This window comes from Prionailurus viverrinus, chromosome D4 (assembly GCF_022837055.1).
Source record: "Prionailurus viverrinus isolate Anna chromosome D4, UM_Priviv_1.0, whole genome shotgun sequence".
Lineage (NCBI taxonomy): Eukaryota > Metazoa > Chordata > Mammalia > Carnivora > Felidae > Prionailurus > Prionailurus viverrinus.
The window spans coordinates 33069125-33089246 of NC_062573.1; the positions used below are offsets into that span (position 1 = coordinate 33069125).

General features: G+C 42.3%; 1 protein-coding gene across 1 annotated transcript in view; it reads right to left on the minus strand.

Annotated features, from left to right (window-relative positions):
* Nucleotides 1-20122, minus strand: part of ACO1 (aconitase 1) — a 65847-nt gene that overhangs the window by 38698 nt on the left and 7027 nt on the right. Inside the window, exons 2-3 of the mRNA XM_047830687.1 lie at nt 1390-1508; nt 174-342 (exon numbers count right to left, since the gene is read on the minus strand). Coding sequence (XP_047686643.1) covers nt 174-342; nt 1390-1486 — 266 coding nt within the window. The 5' untranslated portion in view covers nt 1487-1508. The remainder of the gene's footprint in view (nt 1-173; nt 343-1389; nt 1509-20122) is intronic.

Here is a 20122-nt window from a genome sequence, read left to right on the forward strand (position 1 = left end):
AACAGACCTCTTTCGTTTTCAAAAGTGTCTGGATAATGGGTGATAAATTATACAGTCATAGCGCGCGCGCGCGCGTGTGTGTGTGTGTGTGTGTGTGTGTGTGTGATTCAAGCTTTCCTTAAAGGCTGGCAAGGGAGGCAGTGAACAGGGAAGTGAAGTGACATTAGGCTCACGTAAAGTCTTGCAGGATGACGCGGGCAGGCTTAAACGGCACTTCTATGTTCTTATGCTGCATGACATTCCAATTTAGGATATTTTCAATGTCATTTTTCTTCACCAAAAATTGATCACAGTTCCGAATGGCTGCCTCCAGGAGAACTCTGATAGAAAATGGTAAGCGTTCTAGAAAAAAAGAAAAAAGTATGACAAAATAAACACAAGTCATGAGACACATTATTATAAGAACTATTTTAAAGCCAGTCCCCATATAAACCTGATATGAAGCATCAGACTATTTTTCCAACAGGGAAAGAGGGTAAATTTAAATTGATTTCAACAGTTCGATATGTCAGAATACTGAATGGGTTGAAGAGACATTCAGTAATAGAAAAAGTTAATTCTTTCACAATAAATGATTGCCTTACCTTGGATTCCATTAATAGTTTCTGTTAAGTCATCATGAAAGAAGTTAGCCTAGATATTTACCATATTATGTGCTGGCAAGTAACACACACACACACACACACACACACCACACAGAGTAATATTTCTTATGAAAACTAGTGTTCAAGAAATGAGAAAATAACTTCTTTACAACTAATGTAATTAAGACCAAAGTTTGGTCACATACACCTTTCAAAGGAAATATAAGCCCACATGCCATGCAGAATGGCTACTGGTAGTGGGTTCAAGGATAACAACAGTTCAGAAGAAAAACTATTTTGTTTATTTATAAAAGAAATGTTCATTCCTGATCTATGAAAACTATTCACCAATATTATTTGGAAAAGACAAGAGTGCAAAGGTAGAAAAGCAGAGGATTTGGGATAAAAAAGACATGTTTTTGTCCTCTGCTCTTACCCACATTGTTTCTTGATCATGTCATTGACCCTCTCTGGGTCTCAGCTTCCTCAGGACTTCTAACATTTTATAAACATGACCTCAAGGGGTTGTTATGCAGACTAAATGATGTAACATATACGTATAAACCCTCTATATACTATAAAGTGTTATATAAATGTCACATGTATATAATAATTACTAACATAAAAATGAGCAACGTAAGAAAAGGTGTGTGAGTTTGTGTGCTTAATTCAAGACCATTCAGCCATTTCTGCCACTCCCTCTTTCAAATCTCCTAAAGGCTAATTAATTACATAGCTTAATTACTATGCAAACGAGACTCAAACTGCTGTGAGAACAATTAACATCATAGAGCCATGCACCTACCATATCTTGGATCCTTCAGTTTATTCAAATTGAAGAATTTCTTTCCTGGTTGTGCAGGATCTAAAGGCTCAACAAGGTGTGCAAATGGGTTGCTCATGATTCCTGATGGCCACGTGTCCCTGAAAAGAAAAGGGAACATTTAATTTCTAACTGTCAAAACTGGACCTCATTTATTTTGACAATCACGGTAGATATTCACTTCAAGACATCACTCATCTTTTCACAGGAGGAAGGCAGGACATAAACGACTACAAGAATTATATTCTTAGCAAATTAAATGGGCTTCTGTGAAGGTATCACGAAAGCTAGCATTCACCTCTTGAGAGACCATAAAATCCCACACTTTTGTCTTATGTCTACAACTTTCCAACATTCTTCCACCAATAAGATATACCGTGTCTTATGGTAAATCCTGAGGATACAAACCGGCCCTTTGAGCTGGACTCATGTCTTGCCTGACAGGAGGTAAAAGGTCATAGAAGAGGACATGGAATTGTATAAAACTTGAACTTTGGAAGTGGGGGCTTGAAAGCACTATTTCCTGTTGTAACAGTCTCTGCAGCATTTGAAAGAAACATGGTAGTTTGAAGTCTTCCTGATTCACTTTGCACAAGGTGGCAACAAAGTGTTCACATCAAGGAATCTCTGGTACTGCAGTGGGGCGTAAAGGCCTAAACTTACTTCCCAAGTGAGTGTGGAGGAGACCCTCTACCCCAGCTCCAGGCAGGATTATAAGCAGTGAACCAGGGAAGTAATTGTTCCTGGCCTCCACCACACAGATAAATAGCAATTTCAAATAACATAAATGTATGACTCAGAGAAAAACACAGTAGGAATAGCAAGTAGAGAAGGAATGAGAAAATTTGCTTTCTAGTCCTACCCCTGGGGCAAAAATCCTTCAACCAATCCATTTCCCAATTTTGAGATAAGAATAGTAATGTTCCGGGGCACCTGGGTGGCTCAGTCGGTTCAGCGTCTGACCTTGGCTCAGATCATGATGTCATGGTTTATGAGTTCGAGCCCTGGTTTGGGGTCTCTGCTGTTGGAGCAGAGCCTGCTTTGGATCCTCTGCCTCCCTCTCTCTGTTCCTCCCTGGCTTTCTCTCTCTCTCTCTCTCTCTCTGCCCTTCCCCCTGCTCATTCTCTCTCTCTCTCTCAAAAATAAATACAAACATTAAAAATAAAAAAGAATAGTAACATTTCTGAGGCGTGTAGAGATCACTTAAAACTAAAATCTTAAAAAAAACAAAACAAAACACAAGAATACTAACATTTCCCCAATTAATTCAGGGGTTTTATGAATATTTAAATATTCAACATATTTGAGGATGACTAATATGGAATGATCAACATATTACTGTAAAATGAAAAAACAATATGTGCAAACTCTGGACATATGGGTTCAGTTCATACCACCACAATAAGACAAGTATTGCAATAATGTGGGTCAAAAGAATGTTTTGGTTTCCCAATGCATATAAAAGTTATGTTTACACTATACATTAATCTATTTAAAAACACTGTATATACTTTAATTAAGAAACACTTTATTGCTGGGGCAGGAGGGTGGCTCAGTCAGTTAAGCATCCAAATTTAGCTCAAGTCACGATCTTGCAGTTTATGAGTTCAAGCCCCACGTCGGGCTCTGTGCTGACAGCTCAGTCTGGAGCCTGTTTCAGATTCTGTGTCTCCCTCTCGTACTCTGTCTCTCTCTCTCTCAAAAATAAACATTAAAAAATTTTTTTAAATAAAAAATACTTTATTGCTAAAAAATGCTAACCATCATCTGAGCTTTCAGGGAGTCATAATCACTGATTGTAGACAACTATACCAAATCTAATGATAATGAGTAAGTTTGCTATATTGTGAAAATTGTCAAAATGTGACACAGAGACAGGAAGTGAAGAAATGCTGCTGGGAAAATGATACCAACAGACTTGCTCAAAGCGGGGTTGCTACAAACCTTCCATCTATAAAAAATGCAGTATCTGCAAAGCACAATAAAATGTGGTGTATCTGTAACAGGAAATGACCGTTTGGGAGGATAAAAAGTTACAAGTGGTTCTTGTCTCCCTAGACAGGCCCATAGCTTCATGAAAACACCAAAGCGACTGGCTCCTTTAAGAAGGGCAGGGGCCTCGACGTCAAGATTAGGAGTAAAACTCAGTTTCCACTACACATCCTTTCATTTTGTTTGTGTTTTTAGCCATGTACCCATGTTGTGTTTTTACCCATATAACTTTTTGAAAACTGAGTTTAAAAGAAATAGATATTTGTGTATATCCTCTGTCTAAAGTCCAGGGCTAGGGAATTCTGGGGAGAGGCAGTGGACTGAGAAGCAGCCCCTGCCTTACTGGAGTTAGCAGTGCTGGATGCCACAGGACAAGCGAGACACCTGTCAGGAGCACTAGAGAATCCAGAGGACAGAGTGAGGTTGTCTGCCAGCATCTCTGTGCCGGCAATGACTTCTTTCCCCGAGTTCCACGTGGTTTTGCAGGGGCTGCCATTTTGTCAGGGAGAGGGAAAGCTATCTGCCCTAATCTGGGCCAATCCACTTCCTTCTCTGGGAATTCTGGAACCAAAACTAAAGAAAGCCCAGCAAGGGAAACTGTGTTTATAAAAGCATATGCCCCTAGACCATCTGAGTTAGAACTACCCAGGGATAGCTCTGGTTAAAAATACAGACAGATTCCTAAGTCTCACCCCTAAGCTACTGAATCAGAATTGATGGGGGAGGTGGGAGGAGGGAGCAGGCCTGGGTGGAATGTGCCGTCTAAGGGGGGCAGTGGCCATTTGGCTCCAGCCTAGAGCTGATGCAGGAATGCCCAGCCCACTGTTGACAGATCATCCAATTTTTCAAGCAAGTCTGGCAGTCGGGATTTCTACGTGAACTCTCTTGATTTAGAAATGTTGGTAACTAAATGTTTCTAAAATACCGTGTGAGTCTGTAGCATGACGGCTAAACCGAACACGCCTGTGGGCTCTATGTGACCACTGGACTGCCAGCCCGTGACACGTGTCCCAGCCCCACCTGGCAGATGTCTCAGACTGGAGAAGGGCAGGGTAATCAGAGAGAGAAAACTCAGGTAGGCAACTACAGAGAGAAAGGAGGCGAGAGGTAACCTGCGTGGGGAACTGGATGGCGGCAGCTGATGTGGAAAAGTGGTGGATGGAAAGAAGAGGCAAAAGCTAGAGAAAACAGCCACGGAGAGAATCACCGAATCATGGGGCAGAAGAAATACAACTGAACCCTAAGTGTGGGAGCCTGGAGGATCTTAGGACTGCTTTGGGAAGGAACACTGTGGCTTTGAAGACAGAGTACATTTCTTTATCTTTATTTATTTATTTTAAGACAGAGAAAGCATGAATGGGGGAGGGGCAGGCAAGAGAGAGAGAGAGAGAGAGAGAGAGAGAGAGAATCCCTAGTAGCCTCTGCACTGTCAGCACAGAGCCCAATGAACCATGAGATGACGACCTGAGGCAAAGTTGGATGCTTAATCAACTGGGACACCCATGTGCCCCAGAGGACAGAGCACATTTCTTAAAGTGCTACACAGATGTGAGATACTCATTGTTCATCCCCACTAAATGAGGAGCCAGTCAGGAGGAAAAAAAACACCTATAAATATACTGTTTAGTAAGAAATACGTTGGCTTGTCTATATAAGTTTACAAATTGGTGGGCTCAGAAAACAAGACTAATAATTCCACTGATTGGAATTTTGAGGCTGTAAATTGAAAAAGGCAGTAATAATCCTATTCTCCCTTTGATTTGTTACCGATTCCATTGCCCCTAGATGTAACTTTTCTACCCCACAGAGTAGCAACTGCAACAGTGAAACTGCTGTTTGGCCTGCCTGGGAAATGGGTCAGGAAAAGAGCCTCTCCACAGAGGCTGTGGGACATTTGAGAATCTCTGCAGCCAGAGGAAGTGGTGGGAGGCCCTTGCAGAATGGGGCAGGGTGAGTCATTCACATCTTTAAAATGCCTTGAGTCTTTGACTCTTCCCTATCTCTGTGTCAAACCCTAATGGGGACAGGTGCCTCAAGTTTGCCAAAAGTCTACGATTAAACCAACTGCTAAGTTGTACCCATTTGCCATGACGCAGTGGATGAAATGTGTCAATTTACTTCCCTATAGCTTACGAATGCCCCGTAACTCTGGCAGAACTCTGAAAACCTTACACAATTTCTGCTGTTCCCACCACCCTATGAAGCCTACCAGTATTTCAGGACAGATATGGTGACCGACAGAGCTCTTAGGGAAAATGGCTTGTGTAAAAAGTGCTCTACCGTCCGCCTCCCCTTTTCCTTAAAAACTAGAAAATTGTCAGGGTGCCTGGGTGGCTCGGTCGATTAAGCGTCTGACTTCGGCTCAGGTCATGATCAAGTGAGTTTAAGCCCCGTGTCGGGCTCTCTGCTGTCAGCACAGGGCCAGCTTTGGGTCCTCTGTCTCCCTCTTTCTCTGTCACTCCCTAACTTGTGCGCATGCAAAAACCAACTAGACAATTGTCTAATTTCACTAATCAATGAACCAAATTCTACTTGCAGAAGCTAAAAGAGAAAGAAATCAGTCACCAGTTACTAAGTACCAACACATAAGTACACGGGTACCGGTACATAAATACACCCAACACTTTATACCATCTTCTCTAATTTTGGCAACACCTCTGTAAGCTAAAGCATATCATTATTTCCATTTTACAGCCGAGGAAACTGCAGCTCAGAGAGATACAAAAATTTGCCTAAGGACATACACCTACTTAGAGGCAGAGCCAGGTTTGAAATCCTGGCTCTTCCCACCCCACCCTCAAGCGACTTCCTCCACCCCAGGTGCAGCAACTTCGGTTCTGAAGGTGGTGCTGTGTAGAGGTCACAGACCAACCCCAAAGCTAAAACAGACAGACAAACTAACAAAAAAAACCCCAAAAAAACAAAACAGGAGAGATTCATGGGCCTGAGAAACCCTCCTGCTGAGACTCAGTTTGGAATACTGGAGTTGCTTTCCTTCTTTCCGGGGTCACCCAGCACGTTAGTCTGAGCTGGGCATTGTCACATGCCCCTTGCCACTTTTACTAAGTCACAGGTCAGTGACAAGCAATAGCAACAACCTAAAACTGGTTTTGCTTCTGGGAAACTGTCCTTTCAAGAAGCTGGAGGGCTCTGGAAGTCCCTTCCAGGTTTCACTCATGCTATTACTCCTGTCTTAAAATCACTTTATAGGAGCTCCCAATGCTTTAGCAGTCCCAAGAGAAAGCCAAAAACAACCGTGTTCCAAGGAGGGTAGAAGGGAAAGACCTTTGGCTTGGGAACAGTCCAGATCCAAAGTAGAATCTAGGCATCATAAATGCCTCCTCGGTCTGCCTTCCCCTGGCCAGACTCCTATCCCATCCTCAAACCTCAAGTATTACTGCAAATCCTGCAGACTCCCAGAGGTCTGGGTTTCATCTAGAAACCCCACCAGCTGGCCAGGGAGCGCTGCCTACTTCTCACATGCACAGGAAGCACAGACCCCCACCATTTCAACTCCCTTCTTTTCTTATCTGCCATCCTCCCTTCCCTCTGTTTTGTTCCTGCCTTTTTTCTGTTTCACCTAATCCCCATTCAATACTAATAAAACGGAGGAGTGAACAGAGAGAGTTGTTGTGGATGTTTTGGGGAGCGGGTGGAGTGTTATCCTAGTTTTTTTTCTTTTTGGAAGGGTGAGGGTTAGTGTCATGGAAATAAGCGTGGGTGCTACCTTTTCTGCTCCACAGAGTAAGACAGTATTGCATAGAGGAAAAGAGAAAACAAATTAAAAAGAAGAAGAAAAAGAAAGTTAAGAAAGGGAAATGATATCTTTTAAGCAGTGATGTTAGAGCTCATTCAGAACTTGTGCTTTATGAACCTTGTGTTCAGGACCGTAGGACCGCTGAACATTGGCCCCGGCCTGTGAATTAAGTAGGACGCATGAACAGTTCTTATACAAAAGGAATTTAAAGACAGACACTTGCACTGTACTTGAAACACTTCTCTACACTTAGCTCACACTCTTAAAATGAAGAGAATTATTCAGTTGAGAAACAGTGTGTTTCAAAGCTAACCCATCCTGAAATACCAGCTGGGTGACTTGTACATTGTCATGATCCCCTCAGGTACATCTTGTGCCGGGACAGGAGAGGTTGGGGAAAGAGTACTGAACACCAGATTTTTAAAGCAAATTACTAAAAACACTAAACATTAGGCATAGGCAGACAGATCTAATTTAACAAATGAACCATGCTCTTGGCAAAATAGGTGCAGGCAGTTCAGAGCTGGGGTTCCTCCCCAACCACAGTCTGGCTGCCAACCAACCTTTGGTCTCAATTTTGGACACCTGCAGGGAACTCAGAGAGGCACCACCTTTTTGTGCATATGTGGCATGGCATTAACCCGTCCCCCACCATGCCCTTGGGACACCTGGCCCTAGATGCTATGCAGGTGATGAGACAGAATCAGAGAATGTTGAGCCTTCTGGAGAGAACTTAGAGATGCCATAGCATTTTCCTGACCAGGAGACAGAGGTCCCCAGAAGCAAAGTGGGATCACTAGATTTATGAGTGGTAGACCGAGGAAGAAGATACAGCTGATTTTCTCTCCAATGAAACGCAAATTTCTGGCAGGGATAAAAAGTATGCGCAAAATCCTCCAAAAGTAAAGTTTAAAAAAGTACCACTTAGGCATATCACAGTCTTCTGCACTTTTGTGAGTTAGTTCTCTAATCACTGACTGAGCCTTCCATGTGGTGCAAAATACCAGAGAACTGACTGGCAGCTGAACTTTGGGAAAACAACTTAGAGTTAAGTTTTTCATAATCTACCCTGGGTAACTAGTTTTTTTTCTGAGAGAGGCAGACAAGTAAGGGCAAATAAATTTTATTGATATAAATATCAAACATACAATTCCTTACTCAGATTCAACATAAGAAATGTGAGCAAAGACTCACATTAACAGAAATGAAATAGAAGAAGTTGAATTATATATATATGAGAATCTAATTTAAAAACTTTAAGACTATTACTATATATTCATTCATACACACACATACCATCATATATAGAAATGAATAGAAAAAGATCTAAAATAAAGTCAACATTGATTATCCTTAAGTAGATAAATGTTTCTTAAGTAGAAACTATCTTTTAAAAGGAAGCTAGAACACTTCATAAAGTTCCTGAAACCACAACATATGGTTCTTTCTTTCATAATGTCTGATGAGGATTTATTTATTTATTTTTTTTTAATTTTTTTTTTCAACGTTTATTTATTTTTGGGACAGAGAGAGACAGAGCATGAACGGGGGAGGGGCAGAGAGAGAGGGAGACACAGAATCAGAAACAGGCTCCAGGCTCTGAGCCATCAGCCCAGAGCCTGACGCGGGGCTTGAACTCACGGATGGCGAGATCGTGACCTGGCTGAAGTCGGACGCTTAACCGACTGCGCCACCCAGGCGCCCCTGATGAGGATTTATTTAAAAGTAAATTTGTGACTATTACTCTTTAGATAAACCCACTCTGCTCCTCCAAACTGCGTCCTTGTTGTCGAACAATGCAGTGAAACGGTTCACTAAAGAATTTGTAAATGGTTCACATTTAACATCAGACAGATCAGTTGCATGTCATACAGGTCACAAGTATCAATCCAAGCTGGACCCCTTCCTTCTCACCACCCTCCTCAGCCCTCCTCCAGCTCCCCCTTCTCCCCATCACCCTACTGTCCTGCAATCCCAGCAGGAGACCAAACTTGCTGCAGAACCATATCTTCTAGGCTGGTGAGAACTTCAAAAATATTACACTAAGTAAAAGATGATCATTGCAGAAATATTACAAAGTGCAGGTAAACAAAAAGAAGAAAATAAAAGTCACCTGTAATACCATGCATGGTTTGGAGTTTCATCTAACATGACTTTTAAAGGTATTTGGATTTTGGGACACCTGGGTGGCTCAGTCAGTTGAGCGTCCGAGTTTGCCTCAGGTCACCATCTCATGGTTTGTGAGTTCCAGCCCCATGATGGGCTCTGTGCTGACAGCTCAGAGCCTGGAACCTCCTTCAGATTCTGTGTATCCCTCTCTCTCTGCCCCTCCCCCACTCACACTCTCTCTCTCAAAATAAACATTAAAAAATATTGGAAAAAAAAGAAATAAATGTATTTAGATTTCTTTAAAAAATGGATTAGACCTCACAGTGTTTTGCAAATTGCCTTTTCTCACTCAGCAATACATCTTTATCGGGCTATCGGGTGATATTTTATATCATTTTTAATTACACCATAAAAATCTATCATTTAGATATACAACAATTTACTTAAATCTCCCATTAGTAAAATACTTAGTTTCCAGGTATTAACAGGCAAACAATGCTGCAACCTTTGTACACACTTCTTTGAGTAGGTCCTCAATCCATTTCCTTAATATAAATTCCTAGCTTCTGGTCCCTAGAAGTAGGACAGCTGAGTGAAAGGATTTGCATGTCTCCATTGTGTTAAACATCACCACGTGGCCTGGGAAAGGCCGTGCCAATTTATGACCCTTCTCTGAGGCAGTGAATGGAGGTGCCTCAACTAGGCAACATAATTCTTCGCCAAATGGAAAGATTAAAAAGCTAATCTTGGGCTTATCTTTAATTGCCAGTGAAGGTGGACACTTTTTCATCTGTCTCTTTGACATCTGAATTTCTTCTTTTGTAAACTGTCAGTCTGCCAGACACAGACCAAACCGAGTGATACCCAGATGGCCTTTGGTGACCAAATGTTCTCCTTGGAGGAGGACTTCACCGAGCTCTTAGTGTGGATGAGACTTGGCTCCGGGACCCCTAAAATCTTTGGGCAGCTCTAAGGTCTGATGTACAGTCTGACCCCATGCCGAGGTGCATCCTGAACCTAGCTGGTTATAGCAAGGTAAGAGGCCCCATTAGCTTAAATCATGGGCAAAACCCCATTTGGTTCAGTGAGCTTTGCTCTCTGTTACCCAGACTGAACTTCCAAAGCCCAGGCAGCAATCTTGCAAGTGGGTTTTAGGACACTGAACACAAAGCACGGGCAGCACACTGCTGACCCATCACTCTTGCCAGAGGAACATCTCGGACCATACACCCTGCAGAACACCACACCGTGATGCTTATTCGGCACAGCCAGATTTGCAGAAATGCGCGGAAAGGTCGACTGACTTTAGCTAAATCCCAGTGATCAGATCCAGTAAGATTCACCTCTTCAAGTCACTTTCCAGACTTTGGAGTATACAAATCCAAGATTTAGCTGCTTCTGTTATCAGAGTTGAATCTTTTTAGGTGGTTTTAGGATAGGGAAAGAGGGGCAGTATGAACGGGCCCCACAATCAACCAGCAGGGGAGAGGAGTGAGCCTGAGCAGCGGGACTCCTGCCAGTAATGGGGTGGGGAGGACAGAGGTTTTGTTTAGTTCTCGAGGGTGGGGAGTGTGCCTATCAGTTTCCAGGAGAGCTTGTATAGTTTCAAAGAATTTCCAAGAGATTAGTGGAGAGTGATGGATAAAGTACAGGCAACACACGCTCCACATTATTTAGGATATCTAAAGGCACACAGGGGTGGGCTTTTAAAATCCATCCAGACAACAGAAAGAGGTTTCTTCTGTATTTCATGTGGTTTTCCCATCTCTCCCCTCCTCACATTTTCCTAAATACACCCATTCTGAATTTTCACGGGTCCCAACTCTAAAGTCAAAGTCAAGTCACTGCATCTCTAGAGTTCATTTCAGTTCACTATAAGGATTAGCAATGCTTCATTTATTTTCTGTTTAAAGAAAAATTAATTGGTCCCACTCCCAAACTGACTGTTGTGTATCTAAATATCATGCTACTTATAAACAACTTTTTGTCAAAAGCGAGATTCCAAGGATGTCTATGTAAGCATAAATAAGACTGAGGTCAGAACCACCCAGGCCAGCAAACCACCATGGCTTGTCAAGTGGATTTTTTCACAAAGTAGAGAACTAGAAAGATTAGCTCTTTGCTTTCTTTGATGTAACTACATCTGGACAACTGGAATAACTAAATATCTCCGGATTTTCCCAGAGACCAGGTCACCTAAAAAAACAAAAACAAAAACTACCCACAGAAATCTCTTAAATGGGGTACTTGGAAAGAATTTTGAATAAGAAGCCCTAAGAGCAACGATCTATTTTGGGACAGAATGTAAACAAAGAAAGAGGTAGTGCAGAAGGAGGGTCTTGCAGAAAGGAATTGTCGTGCAACAATATAACCAAATCCATCAACCCATTTTTCTTGAGCACGAGCATATAATGAGACGTGCACCCTTGTCTGTAAACATGAATAAGACTGCTTCTGTATCAGAAAGTTTTGCGATCACACAATTTGCTTGTCTTTTTTATTTTTATTTCCTTACTAAATTAAAATTTTTTTTCAATGTTTATTTTTTGAGAGAGATAGAGAGATAGAGAGAGACAGAGTGCTAGTGGGGAGGGACAGAGAAAGAGGGAGACACAGAATCCAAAGCAGGCTCCAGGCTCCGAGCTGTCAGCACAGGGCCCAACGTGGGTTTTGAACTCATGAACTGCAGATCATGACTTGAGCCGAAGTTAGATACTCGACTGACTGAACCACCCAGGTGCCCCTGTTTTTGCCAAATTTTTAAATAATCAGTCTATTTTCACTTATTCTTCCATCTCATCCTGGACAACTGCCCAGAAGGCTCCACATATATTCCTAGATTTTTAAAAAGAGCTGTCACAGTTTTGAAATGATTGAGTTCCATTTTGAATGAGCCATATAACCTTTCTGTGCCTCAGTTTCCTAACCTGTAACATAAGTTTAGTTGATGATCCTAAAAAGTCCCTTCTGAGTAAAAAAAATTCTATGCTTCATTATTCATGTATTCAACACACATTTATATTAACCATCTAATATGTGCCAGGAACTGTTTTAGGCACTGGGGATACACCCAGTAAAAAACTGACAAAGGCCCTGCCTGTGTGGTGCTTCCATGAGGAGGGAGACAGAATACACAGCTAAATGATATACAAACAGAATGTCAGATGGTGACCAGCTCTGTGGATAGGCAGGACAAGGGCAGTAGGGAGTGTTGGGCCGTGAAGCATACTGAGAGATCAAAGGAGGTCTCATTCATATGGAGCCACTTGAGCGGAGCCTTGAAGGAAGTGAGGGGACAAGCTATGTACAACTGGAGCAGGGGTGAGACCATGTGCAAAGGCCCTGAGGCGGGTCTGAGGAAGGCAAGGAGGCCAGGGCAAGGTGAATGAGGGCAGAAAAGGAGACAAGGTGGGGAGGCAGCAGACTTGGCCACTGTAGGGACCGTGTCTGAAGACAAACTACAAAGTACTGTCCTAGCTTTCTTTACACTTGGTTTAAATTAACTGTAGATTCCCAACACTGGAATTTGTTAAAGTCTGATATGAAATTAAGTCATAATGTGAAAATACTAGATTACATTTAAAAAGTAGCTAACTTCCTGAAATCTAACCCTTCTGTTTCCTTGAACTTCATTATTAAGTAACACTGGAAATTTTTAGGATGTATCATTAAGATGATCATGACTCACTCAGCAGACATACACAGCCACTGCCGAAGGCAACAGACAGGATTTGGGGGACAGGGGCCATGGCCACTGCACTGTCTGAGGGAATAGCCCCCGCGCCTTGTCAAGACTCCCAGTTCTAGGCTTGCTGGTGAAGACAGCACAACATCATATGTAATTCCCAAAGGAGGAAGGCTTACCTGACACATTCTTTAAGTTCATTTTAAATTAACTGCAGTAGCACAAACTCAAAAGAACAGAAATAGTTTTAATTTTTGATATCACTGTGGTCTAATAGAAGCAGTTTCACAAAAGGGCTTGTCAACTTCAGAATTTATACTTCCAGGAAAGTCATCGTGGGGTCATAAAACATTTGGTCAGAAAGGAAGAAGCAGGGCAGGGCCCCCCAGGCGTCCTGACCCAGCCCTCTGCTCCTGATCTCATCCTCTCCTCATAAAGGTCAGTCTTCAGCCTCTTCTTGGAATGTGGGTCTCCTACCCTGCAGTAACCCACAGTTATCAGTGGGGCTTCAAAAATGACACCTGCAGACACCCCAAAAGTGACATTTTGCAGAACCAAGTCCTATAGCATCTAACTTACAAAAATTTTTTTTTAAGGTTTATTTATTTTTGAGAGAAAGAGAGAGAGAGAGAGAGAGGGCGAGCGAATGAGCATGAGTGAGGGAGGAGCAGAGAGAGAAAGGCAGACACAGAATCCGAAGCAGGCTCCAGGCTCTGAGTTGTCAGCACAGAGCCGGACTTGGGGCTCAAACCATGAGATCATGACCTGAGCCTAAGTCGGACGCTTAACTGACTGAGCCACCCAGGCGACCCCCTATTGCATCTAACTTTTGAGGTGAGAGGAGCGGGGTAGGGGCAGACCACTGTGTTTTTAAAAGCATTATGGGGCAGGCCTAGTTGATATCCATTCTTTAAGAAAAGCTGCATGATTTCCTCAAGCTTCTGAACAAATTGTATAGATGTTTGGTAATGAACTTTTCTAACTCAAATTTTAGGAACTAGAAAGAAAGAGTGTCGCTACAAGAGGCAGGGTGTCAGGCTGCCAGGGTCTCAGAGGGCAGCATTTATCTCCATGAATTTCCCAAGTTTCTGAGGTCATCAACCCTCACTCACCTCAGAACTGGACTTAAGAATGATGACTCATGCTAACAGAGTTCTCAGAAGCTTGAGGTATAAACCCATATATTTATTTATTGATTTTCCAAAAGCAAGACAACTGCCAGGACGACCCGATGCTCCTGTTTTCTGACCATCATATTCTTTCCCCAGAGCAGTTGAGTGATGTGGTTCAGAGCTGGAAACTGAAGCTAAATATCAGGCATATTGAAAGGGGGAGCTGGAACTCAAAATCAAGTCCATCACACTCTAAAGCCTACCTCTTAAGCAGCTAAGCCTTCACCCTATCTCAGTGGCCCAGACAGTGGCATGGCATCTATATGCAAATGCCATTTCATGGCATCAAAGACATAACAAGTAATAAAATAGCATTAGACATATTTGGCACCTGGGCCTCTCTGGATTGTCTAAGAGACAGGATGTAAATTCATTCATACATTTGACATTTAAAAAAAAATTTTTTTTTAACGTTTATTTATTTTTGAGACAGAGAGAGACACAGCATCAACGGGGGAGGGGCAGAGAGAAAGGGAGACAAAGAATCGGAAGCAGGCTCCAGGCTCTGAGCCATCAGCCCAGAGCCCAACTCGGGGCTCGAACTCCTGGAACGCGAGATCGAGACCTGAGCTGAAGTCGGACGCTTAACTGACTGAGCCATCCAGGCACCCCCATACATTCGACATTTATAGGCAACTGGGATAAAGGAACACAGTCCCCATTGCTCTTCAGTCACACATAGACTGGACAGGAGGAATTAATAACAATATCATGAGATCCATGCTACAGCAGTGGTGAATGGTGATAAAGAAACCTCTTGGGAGAACAGCTAATCCAGCCTGGGAGGCGGGGCATGAAGACCTCCAGGGACAGGCAAAACGGGAACTTCACGAATGGAGGGAGTCAATGAAAGTATATTTGGGGCAGAGAACACAGCACACAAAGGCATGGAAGTGTGACCCTGTGGAAATCATAAAGCAGGCCCAGGTGGATGAAGTACAGGAGGCATGTGGGCAGAGCTAAGTGAGGAGGGAAAGGAAGGGGGCAGGGTCCCCATCACAAGGGGCCTCACAAAAAGGTTCAGCTTTATCCTGAAGACAGGGGCACCATTAAAGGATTCTAGTCTGGATGCTTCAAGACCTGATTTGATTTTCTGAGATCACTCTGGTAGTCTGGGGGACTGCTTCAGGAGAAGGATGCTGGACTTATGTTGGGGAGGCAGGTTACAGTCAGAAAGAGAGGTCAGAGACAATATATCTCAGTGAGAATTAAGAAAGCAGAATGGACGGAATTCAAACTATATTACAAAGCTGTTGTCATGAAGACAGTATGGTACTGGCACAAGAACAGACACTTAGGTCAATGGAACAGAATAGAGAACCCAGAAATGGGCCCACAAACATATGGCCAACTAATCTTTGACAAAGCAGGAAAGAATATCCAATGGAATAAACACAGTCTCTTCAGCAAATGTTGCTGGGAAAACTGGACAGTGACATGCCGAAAAATGAACCTGGACCACTTTCTTACACCATACACAAAAATAAACTCAAAATGGATGAAAAACCTAAACGTAAGACAGGAAGCCATCAAAATCCTCAAGGAGAAAGCAGGCAAAAACCTCTGTGACCCTGGCTGCAGCAACTTCTTAACACGTCTCCAGAGGCAAGGGAAACAAAAGCAAAAATGAACTATGGGGACCTCATCAAAATAAAATGCTTCTGCACGGTGAAGGAAATAATCAGCAAAACTAAAAGGCAACCAATGGAATGGGAGAAGATATTTGCAAACAACATGTCAGATAAAGGGTTAGTATCCAAAATCTATAAAGAACTTACCAAACTCAACACCCAAAAAACAAATAATCCAGTGAAGAAATGGGCAAAAGACATGAATAGACAAAGAAGACATCCAGATGGCCAAATGACACATGAAAAAACGCTCAACATCACTCATCATCAGGGAAATACAAATCAAAACCACAATGAGATACCACCTCACACCTATCAGAAGGGCTAACATTAACAACTCAGGCAACAACAGATGTTGGTGAGGACGCAAAGAGGCTCTCTTTTGCACTGCTGGAGGGAATGCAAACTGGTGCAGCCACTCTTGAAAACACCATGGAGGTTCCTCAAAAACTAAAAATAGAACTACCCTACGACCCAGCAATTGCACTACTAGACATTTATCCAAGGGATACAGGTGTGCTGTTTTGAAGGGGCACATGCACCCCAATGTTTATAGCAGCACTATTGACAATAGCCAAAGTGTGGAAAGAGCCCAAATGTCCATCAATGGATGAATGGATAAAGATGTGGTATACATATACAATGGAGTATTACTCGGCAATCAAAAAGAATGAAATCTTGCCATTTACAACTACGTGGATGGAACTAGAGGGTATTATGCTAAGTGAAATTAGTCAGAGAAAGACAAATACATGACTTCACTCATACGAGGACTTTAAGATACAAAACAGATGAACAGAAGGAAAGCAAAAATAATATAAAAACGGGGAGGGGGAAAGAACATAAAAGACTCTTAAACATGGAAACAAACAGAAGGTTATTGGAGGGGTTGTGGAAAGGGGGATGGGCTAAATGGGTAAGGGGCACTAAGGAATCTACTCCTGAAATCACTGTTGCACTATATGCTAACTTGGATGTAAATTTAAAAAATAAATTAAATAAAATGGTTTCAAAAAAAAACATTAAAAAATTTTTAAAAAAGAAAAAAAAAACACAACTTAAGGGGCACCTGGGTTTTGACTCAGGTCATGATGCCTGGAATGTGCTTGAGATTCTCTCTCTGCTCTGCCCCCACTCATGCTCATGTGTACTCTCTCTCTCAAAATAAATAAATATGTAAAAACACAAAAAATAAATATTTTTCAATTTCTGGTTGTTTGTCATTAGCATAGAGAAATACAACTGAATTATTTTTATTTGGCCTTTATCCTGAAATTTTGCTATCCTCATTAGTTCTGATAGTTTGTGTGGATTCTGTATGATTTTCAACTGAGGTAAGCATGGCATCTACAAAAAAAGACTGTTCTACCATTTCAAAAAAAAAAAAAAACAGAATGGACTGAGGGTAAGAAATGAAGAAGGGGTCTAGGATAGCTCCTATGTGCCTCATTTGGACAAAATGGCAGAGCCAATGACCAAGACTGGAGCCAAGATGCTGGTTTTGGCTACAGACCTTGGGATGAAGACATCCAGCAAGCAGTTGCATAGGTGGATCTGGAGCTCAGGAGCTCGGGGCTGGGACAAGAGTTCAGAAGAACGGTAGCAACGTGTAGGCATTATGCCATGAATGCTACATCAATCCATGAGCACTACAGCCCAGTGACATGTGCAGAGTGCCTGTGGGGTACCAGGCACCTCAGCCATGTTGTCTAATGTGGTCTACCAGCAACCCTGTGAGAAAGGCACCACCATTCCATTTTACAGTTGGGAAGATTGAGGGTTGGAGGGGTTAAGTAACCTGCCGAGGCCTTGTGGCTTGATCAGTGGCCAAGCTGGAAGTTCAACTCAGGCCCTGTGATGCCAGGGCTGATTCTAGCTCCATGTCTCCTCCCAGTAGGCAGCATAGGTGATAGAACTTACAGTCACTCCTCATACAAAAACCCAAATTAACCAACTGGATTTAAAAAATGTAACCTCGTATTAAGACAAATTTCACACTCAAAGGTACATATGTTAAGACTAGATAGTCAACCTGTATTTCCCCTAAAATATCCTTGATTTTGGCAAAATCTGCATGATAGGTAACTTTGAAAGGATGTGTTGATGTCAGTAACACAGCCAAACCAGCATTTAAAACGCAACTGATTCTTAACTGAGCAAATAAGGGGTTTTATGAAACATACCACCCTTAAAACCAAACCCGCGGCTGGTCTTTATGCCACCACGAGTACAGAACTGTACTTTCAGCATGACTGTTCTAGCACAGCTCTTGCATATAACAGACCGTCAGCAATGATGTATTCACCTCTTGTTTTTCCTTGATCGTGCAGGAGGACAATCTCAGACTGGCACCCCTTCTTCATGAACTACGCTGCAGTGTGTACTGTGCTTTGTAATTTTACAATAATGGTTGTAAAAGGATGATGAGGATAAGGAATAAGTCCTCCATACACGTTTATTTGAGCAACAGCCCAGGCAAGTCACACTATCCAAATATGGGCTTGTCCAGAGCTCTCTTCAAGTCAAGAAAAGGGAATGAAAACCACACCAGCATTCACGCACAACAGCCGCGCTAATTCAATAGAAGGTGGATTGACTTTTACAACAAACGACTAAGGCAGAAGAGGAATCTGAGAAATGATTGGTTCCGAAAGTATGAGATCACTCTGGTGGTTCTATGGCATTAAGGGATCCATACTTAACCTCCAAAACTTGGTCTGTCCCCCAAAGACATATAGTACTGAAAAAGACAGTTTCTTACTTTTGCATGTTTGCAGCACCCAATCCCAAAGTCCTACGGTTTCCAATACACATTTAAAATCAGAGTCGCCACTTTTTACCACAGGCAAGATTCACTCCATCTCCCTAAACCGGAGTTTACTTCTCTGCAGATTTAAGGTAATAATACCTGCCCTGCACTGCTGTGCCCAGCTCACGAGGGCTGCTGTGATAATAAAACAAGGGAGGTGAAAGCACAGTGTACATTGGAACTCTATACCTGTGAGCCACCATTATTCATGAGATTGCTATCAACTTACTTCACGGGGCACGTGGGTCCTAAAAGTAGCCCACTTCTTTTACTGAAGGTTTAAATCTACATCTTCTTTTTTTAATGTTTATTATATTTTGAGAGAGAGAGAGAGAGAGAGAGAGAGAGAGAGAGAGAAAACCCAAGCGGGAGAGGGGCAGAGAAAGATGGAGTCAGATCAGGCTCTGAGCTCAAACTCACAAGGCAAGCCATGAGATCATGACCTGAGCCAAATCAGCTAAGCCACCTGTGGGCTCCTTAAATCTGTATCTTAAAACACAATGGATATTCTAAAACATCATCAGACTCACTCTTAATTAGTGGGGTAAAAAAGCATTCTAAAATCAGAGAAGAGGGGCTCCTGGGTGGCTCAGTTGAACGTCGGACTTCTGCTCAGGTCATGATTTCATGGTTTGTGACATCAAGCCCTGCATCTGCTTTAAGCACAGAGCCCACTTTGGATCCTGTCCCTATCTCTCTGCCCCTCCCCCAGTCATACATGCTCTCTCTCAAAAATAAACAAACATTAATAAAATAAAATCAGAGAAGAGCTACAGCCTCCAGATATATATGTGAAAAAAAATGACAACAGATTACAAAGAAAAATTATTTTCCTCATAAAAAGTTGCCTTTTCATACTGGTTCAAATGGAAGATTCTTTTCATCACAATTCTTTAAACTGTTTTAAAATCCTTGCAGGTGAGATGAAATGTTCTCGGTCCTAGGCCATCTCTGAACATTTTCCTTTGAATGTGGTGCATCTCTTTTATAACAAAAAATTTTCTTTAATGAACTCAATTCAAATTAACTTAGCATATGTATTTCTGAGCAACTTCTCTGCATTAAGCTTTGCTAAGTACCACAGAAGAAAAGGAGATAAGGAAAACACTCCCTGTTTTATAAGACGAGTACTATCTAACAAGGAGACTAAGATAAGCACACAAGTAACAGTAACATGATAAGGGTTATAAGGAAGGTCACAGAAAAGACACAGCTATAACCAGGGGAATCAAGAAAGGCTTTATAGAGAATTGGGAGAAGGAATGAGGGAAGGCTGATTTAGACTCGTAGGCAGAGAGGAGATCAAATGCAAAAGCAGTGAAGCAGGACAACACAGCAAGCGTTCAAGGACTGCACAGTTGCTCAGTTGGGCTGACATTAGGGCAGAATGTAGAGATTTTTTTTTTTGATTTTTTTTTTTTATTTCAACGTTTATTTATTTTTGGGACAGAGAGAGACAGAGCATGAACGGGGGAGGGGCAGAGAGAGAGGGAGACACAGAATCGGAAACAGGCTCCAGGCTCTGAGCCATCAGCCCAGAGCCTGACGCGGGGCTCGAAC